Source organism: Nasonia vitripennis (genome assembly GCF_009193385.2).
Source record: "Nasonia vitripennis strain AsymCx chromosome PSR unlocalized genomic scaffold, Nvit_psr_1.1 chrPSR_random0005, whole genome shotgun sequence".
Taxonomy (NCBI): Eukaryota; Metazoa; Arthropoda; class Insecta; order Hymenoptera; family Pteromalidae; genus Nasonia; species Nasonia vitripennis.
This window is the reverse complement of record NW_022279664.1, coordinates 265,318-272,476: the sequence shown is the minus strand read 5'-3', so window position 1 is coordinate 272,476 and position 7,159 is coordinate 265,318. Positions and strand designations below refer to the sequence as shown.

At 41.5% G+C, this 7,159-nt stretch overlaps 1 protein-coding gene across 1 annotated transcript; it reads right to left on the bottom strand.

Annotated features, from left to right (window-relative positions):
- Nucleotides 1-1,487: 1,487 nt before the first annotated feature.
- On the bottom strand, nucleotides 1,488-1,986 carry LOC116417976. The gene is made up of 2 exons (XM_031933169.1): nucleotides 1,839-1,986; nucleotides 1,488-1,744 (listed from the first exon to the last, which is right to left on the bottom strand). The coding sequence occupies exons 1-2, from the start codon at nucleotides 1,930-1,932 to the stop codon at nucleotides 1,488-1,490; spliced, it is 351 nt and encodes a 116-aa protein (XP_031789029.1). The 5' UTR covers nucleotides 1,933-1,986.
- Nucleotides 1,987-7,159: the final 5,173 nt, after the last annotated feature.

Below are 7,159 nucleotides of genomic sequence, written 5' to 3'. Positions count from 1 at the left end.
AACCTCCAATGGCTTGGGAAGAACTGACAGAAGAGGAAAAATGCAATGTCTCAATGGTTGGAAAAGAGTCATCATGGAATAGCGTGGAACTCTGGCGATATTCCATATCATCGTCTTTATCGAATCTTGCAGATCTGTAACAAGGAGTCGAAAAAATATTCATAAAGGGAGAACAGAAAGCCCGATGGATGAAAAATATTTTTGCCAAACATGTAAGTTAATTATTTTTTGAATTGTTTTGTTACTTTTTTTTATACTTTTTTGATACTTATCTTTATTTTATCTGATACTTTGCAGATCCATTAACAAATGTTGAAGACTTGGGATGTCCACCTCTTGAAGAAATAACTAGTGAAAGCCACTACTTTTGTTTTAACCATGCTCTCTGCATTAGGAGAAAACCTTTGTGCGCTATTCATAATGTTGTAGCAATAAGAGCTTGGCTGCTAAATTATTTAGAATCGACATTTGGTCAAGATGAAATAATAATATTTCTAAAAAAATAATGTATGTACATGTTATATTGGAAATAAAGAAAAATAAGATAAAAAAAACTATGTTTAAATTCTTTCTTAGCTCTAAAAAATCGCTACCAATTCATAGCTTTATTTTTTTTTTAAGAAAGAGGAATCTATATTATCAATAAATAATAAATTTTTTATAAAAGAATAATAATTATTATATTATTAAAAGAAATGTCATTATTTTTTTTTTTTTTTTTTTTTAATGAAATAAAGTTGAACAGAGTGGATTAAAGAGAAAGGAAGAAAAATGTTTACGATATTATTTTTTATTTATTTATACTTATTCTATTTTTTATACAACCATCATCACAAAAAAAATTATAAATTTTTTTATATTATATTACTTTTTGGTTTTTTAAATTTAGATATATCGATAGGATCAATTACAAATTCCATATCGATAATTCGCGGAACATTTCTTTGTTGCTGTTGTTGTGGCTGCTGCTGCTGCTGTTGTTGCTGATGTTGTTGCTGCTGCTGCTGTTGTTGTTGCTGCTGCTGCTGCTGCTGCTGCTGTTGTTGCTGCTGCTGTGTTGCTGCTGCTGCTGTTGTTGCTGCTGCTGCTTCTGTTGTTGCTGCTGCTGCTGCTGCTTCTGTTGTTGCTGCTGCTGCTGCTGCTTCTGTTGTTGCTGCTGCTGCTGCTGCTGCTGTTGTTGATGCCCCGGTTGCTGCATGCCACTGCCACTGCTTTGATTTTTCAAACTAAGCAGCCCGCGACTTGACGGCTTCTCAGTTTTTAAATCACCTAAAGAAAAAAAAAAAGATTGTAAATAATTAATTATATAAAAAAAAATTTATTATGAATTAAAAAAAACCTTACCATCCAATTTTGTTTCTTTGGGATAGGTTTTAAATTTTTTATGCTCCTCACCGAGTTGCATGACTCGCAACTAGATGAGGTGCTGCTACTGGAGCTCGAACTAGAGCTCGAGGAGAGAGCTCGACCTCTTCGAGCTTGTCTTCTTATCCGCCGGACGACTGGCCTAGTAGCCGCTGATGTGCTAGGTCCAGCTGAAGGCCCCTCTCGGCGGGCAGTACTGGACTGAGAGCTTGGCCTCTCTCGGCGGGGCAGTGCTGGACGACGAGCTTGGCCTCTCTCGGCGGGGCAGTGCTGGGTGAAGAGCTGGGTCTCGTTCGTCGGGCAGGGTTGGGCGAAGAGCTTCCTGGCCTAATCCCTTCATATAATTGCTGCATAGCAGCAAGTGGTGGCAGCGATGGCACTAAAAAAAAAAAAAAAAGAAAAAAAATTTTTTAAAAATTATTTTTTTTTTTAATTTTTGAATTATGAAAAAATGAAAATAATTATTTTCTTACGTGTATTTATTGCCTCCATGGCCCAGGAGACATGCTCCAACATCATAAGTAATGTTGGAGCGTTGGCAATTAGCCAACGAATCCTATGTTGCATCGTTCTGATGCTATTCCTACTGCTGCTGCTGCTGCTGCTGCTGCTGCTGCTGCGACTTCCCGTAGTCCTTTTGGCTGACATTTTACTGCAGGTTAAATTTTGAAACCGAAAATTGTACTGACTAACCGTAGCCTACGGTGGGCTATTTATTGCGAAAAACAGCAGCTTCCCTTTCCACAGCATTTTTTTCTAAAGTCCTGTGATTGGTGTAAAAAGTTTTCTCTACTAATTTTGAAAAAACACCTCCTCACAGCTATCGAGGGTGAAAAGCCTTACGATTCGTGAAAAAATTTCCCTCACCAATTTTGAAAAACTAGTGTCCACCTCCTTTTAGTACACTCCCTTTTTTTGGAATCTCGACTGTGAGAATGCGAGATTATCTCTTCTAACAAGAAAAGATCTTGGAGAAAATCTCACTCTGAATTTATTTAGGACTTCTAAGAAAATTGATGTATATCGGTGCGAAAGGCATATATCTGTGCGTTCCCTACAAAACCCAATCGGTTATCTCTGCAAATGATTTTTAACAGCAGTGATGTCTCTGGGAAACTTAGCGCAGTCGAAAGGAAAACACATATCGCTGGAAGCTGTATACATCTGCGTGGGATAGTTTGTATACGTATCCCAGAATTATCAACGCGAAGATTGTATAAGGAGCATTTCTCGCATACATTCCGTAAAGTAGAGGAAAACACCTATGCGCGGGTCTTCGTCCTTATCTGCGTGAGAATCGTATTGGAAATGTGAGGGATAGTACCTATGCAATCTGTCCGCGCAGACGGGGGACTAACTTATCGCAGTCCCAGAATTATCAACGCGAAGTTTGTATAAGGAGCATTTCTCGCATACATTCCGTAAAGTAGAGGAAAACACCTATGCGCGGGTCTTCGTCCTTATCTGCGTGAGAATCGTATTGGAAATGTGAGGGATAGTACCTATGCAATCTGTCCGCGCAGACGGGGGACTAACTTATCGCAGTCCCAGAATTATCAACGCGAAGTTTGTATAAGGAGCATTTCTCGCATACATTCCGTAAAGTAGAGGAAAACACCTATGCGCGGGTCTTCGTCCTTATCTGCGTGAGAATCGTATTGGAAATGTGAGGGATAGTACCTATGCAATCTGTCCGCGCAGACGGGGACTAACTTATCGCAGTCCCAGAATTATCAACGCGAAGTTTGTATAAGGAGCATTTCTCGCATACATTCCGTATAGTTGAGGAAAACACCTATGCGCGGGTCGTCGTCTCTACCTGCGCGAAGGAGGAGGAGCATGAACCCACCACTAAATTTTTTTTTTCGGGACACGAGAAGGGAAGATTGGGACTTATACATACTACGGTTACTGGCTCACTTTGAGAGGGGGAAGAATTCTCGGTCGCTAGGGGAGGGAAGGAGGGATCGACACTCCCTCTATCTAAAAATACACAGCTCGGATTCTGGCTCACTTCGAGAGGGGAAGAATTCTCGGTCGCTTGGGGAGAAAAGGGAGGGATTGACAATCCCTCCATTTAAAATACACTGCTCGGATTCTGGCTCACACTGAGAGAGGAGGGGGTGAGCCAGAATCCGCATGAGCCAGTATGCCTATAGCCTATCTACTTGCCGACGATTCAAATTCGTTGTCTATAGGGTAGGTGGGTTTAAGGGTTATTATTTTAAATTAAATGCTCGCCCTCGCTCGCCTTTGTCCGATTTGCCGACGATTCCACTTGGATGTTTATTGGGTAGGTGGATTTAGATTGAACTTTCGCCCTCGCTCGCCATCCTCCATTTAGCCGATGATTCAAACTTGTTGCTTACAGGGTAGGTGGACATAATGGTTATTATTTTAAATTAAATGCTCGCCGTCGCTCGCCTACCTCCCATTTGCCGACGATTCAACTTATTTCTGTATGGGGTAGGTGGATTTAGATTGAACTTTCGACCCGCTCGCCTGCCTCCGATTTGCCGGCGATTTAAAATCGATGAGTATAGGGTATGTGGGTTTAAGGGTTATTATTTTAAATTAAATGCTCGACCTCGCTCGCCTTTCTCCGATTTGCGACGATTCAACTTGGATGTGTATGGGGTAGGTGGATTTAGATTGAACTTTCGACCCCGCTCGCCTGCCTCCGATCTTCCGGCGATTCAAATTCGTTGTCTATAGAGTAGATGGGTTTAAGGGTTATTATTTTAAATTAAATTCTCGCCCTCGTTCGCCTTCCTCCGATTTGCCGACGATTCAATCAAACTCGTTGTGTATAGAGTAGGTGGGGTTTAAGGGTTTTTGTTTTAATTTCAACTCTCGCCCTCGCTTGCCTTGCTCCGATTTCCTGCGATTGATACTTGTTGTGTCTAGAGTAGGTGGGTTTAAGGGTTTTGGTTTTAATTAAATTTTTGCCCTCGTCGCCTTCCTTCGATTTGCCGACGATTAAATATCGTTGTGTATAAGGTAGGTGGGCTTAAGAGTTATTATTTTAAATTCAATTCTCGCCGTCGCTCGCCCTCCACCGATTTCCTGCGATTGATACATGTTGCGTATAGGGTCGGTAGTATTAAGGATTATTATTTTAAATTAAATTCTCGCTCTCGCTTGCCTTCCTCCATTTAGCCGATGATTCAAACTTGTTGCTTACAGGGTAGGTGGACATAATGGTTATTATTAAATTAAATGCTCGCCCTCGCTCGCCATCCTCCGATTTGCCGAAGATATAAATTCGTTGTCTATAGGGTCGGTAGTATTAAGGATTATTATTTTAAATTAAATTCTCGCTCTCGCTTGCCTTCCTCCATTTAGCCGATGATTCAAACTTGTTGCTTACAGGGTAGTAGGGTTTTAAGGGTTATTGTTTTAAATTAAATTCTCGCTCACGTTCGCCTTTCTCCGATTTCCGACGATTCATACTCGTTATGTATAGGGTATGTGGGTTTAAGGGTTATTATTTTAAATTAAATTCTCGCGCCTCGCTCGCCTTTGTCCGATTTGCCGACGATTCAAATTCGTTGTCTATAGGGTATGTGGGTTTAAGGGTTATTGTTTTAAATTAAATTCTTGCCCTCGTTCGCCTTGCTCCATTTAGCCGATGATTCAACTTGGTTGTGTATGGGGTAGGTGGATTTATTATTTTAAATTAAATTCTCGCCCTCGCTCGCCTTTGTCCGATTTGCCGACGATTCAAATTCGTTGTCTATAGGGTATATGGGTTTAAGGGTTATTGTTTTAAATTAAATTCTTGCCCTCGTTCGCCTTGCTCCATTTAGCCGATGATTCAACTTGGTTGTGTATGGGGTAGGTGGATTTAGATTGAACTTTCACCCTCGCTCGCCATCCTCCGATTTGCCGACGATTCAAATTCGTTGTCTATAGGGTAGGTGGGTTTAAGGGTTATTATTTTAAATTAAATGCTCGCCTCGCTCGCCTTTCTCCGATATGCCGACGATTCCACTTGGATGTTTATTGGGTAGGTGGATTTAGATTGAACTTTCGCCCTCGCTTGCCATCCTCCATTTAGCCGATGATTCAAACTTGTTGCTTACAGGGTAGGTGGATTTAAGGGTTATAATTTTAAATTAAATGCTCGCCCTCGCTCTCCATCCTCCGATTTGCCGAAGATATAAATTCGTTGTCTATAGGGTATGTGGGTTAAGGGTTATTATTTTAAATTAAATTCTCGCCCTCGCTCGCCTTTGTCCGATTTGCCGACGATTCAAATTCGTTGTCTATAGGGTATGTGGGTTTAAGGGTTATTGTTTTAAATTAAATTCTTGCCCTCGTCGCCTTGCTCCATTTAGCCGATGATTCAACGTGGTTGTGTATGGGGTAGGTGGATTTAGATTGAACTTTCGCCCTCGCTCGCCATCCTCCGATTTGCCGACGATTCAAATTCGTTGTATATAGGGTAGGTGGGTTTAAGGGTTATTATTTAAATTAAATGCTCGCCCTCGCTCGCATTTCTCCGATTTGCCGACGATTCAACTTGGATGTTTATTGGGTAGGTGGATTTAGATTGAACTTTCGCCCTCGCTCGCCATCCTCCGATTTGCCGACGATACAAACTCGTTGTCTATAGGGTAGGTGGGTTTTAAGGGTTATAATTTTAAATTAAATGCTAGCCCTCGCGCGCCTGCCTCCGATTTGCCGGCGATTTTAACTCGATGTGTATAGGGTATGTGGGTTTGGGTTATTATTTTAAATTAAATTCTCGCCCTCGCTCGCCTTTGTCCGATTTGCCGACGATACAAATTCGTTGTCTATAGGGTAGGTGGTTTAAGGGTTATTGTTTTAAATTAAATTCTCGCTCACGTTCGCCCTTTCTCCGATTTTCCGACGATTATACTCGTTATGTATAGGGTAGGTGGGTTTAAGGGTTATTATTTTAAATTAAATGCTCGCCCTCGCTCGCCTTTCTCCGATATGCCGACGATTCCACTTGGATGTTTATTGGGTAGGTGGATTTAGATTGAACTTTCGCCCTCGCTCGCCATCCTCCATTTAGCCGATGATTCAAACTTGTTGCTTACAGGGTAGGTGGACATAATGGTTATTATTTTAAATTAAATGCTCGCCGTCGCTCGCCTACCGCCCATTTGCCGACGATTCAACTTATTTCTGTATGGGGTAGGTGGATTTAGATTGAACTTTCGACCCCGCTCGCCTGCCTCCGATCTGCCGGCGATTTAAACTCGATGTGTATAGGGTATGTGGGTTTAAGGGTTATTATTTTAAATTAAATTCTCGCCCTCGTTCGCCTTCCTCCGATTTGCCGACGATTTGCCGAAGATATAAATTCGTTGTCTATAGGGTATGTGGGTTTAAGGGTTATTATTTTAAATTAAATTCTCGCCCTCGCTCGCCTTTGTCCGATTTGCCGACGATTCAAATTCGTTGTCTATAGGGTATGTGGGTTTAAGGGTTATTGTTTTAAATTAAATTCTTGCCCTCGTTCGCCTTGCTCCATTTAGCCGATGATTCAACTTGGTTGTGTATGGGGTAGGTGGATTTAGATTGAACTTTCGCCCTCGCTCGCCATCCTCCGATTTGCCGACGATTCAAATTCGTTGTCTATAGGGTAGGTGGGTTTAAGGGTTATAATTTTAAATTAAATGCTAGCCCTCGCGCGCCTGCCTCCGATTTGCCGGCGATTTTAACTCGATGTGTATAGGGTATGTGGGTTTAAGGGTTATTATTTTAAATTAAATTCTCGCCCTCGCTCGCCTTTGTCCGATTTGCCGACGATTCAAATTCG

Coding starts and splice junctions, on each gene's coding strand:
- LOC116417976 (XM_031933169.1), bottom strand. CDS start 1,932: ATGCAACATAGGATTCGTTGGCTAATTGCCAACGCTCCAACATTACTT. Junction 1,745..1,838: donor CATGGAGGCAATAAATACAC/GTAAGAAAATAA, acceptor TTTTTTTTTTAG/TGCCATCGCTGCCACCACTT.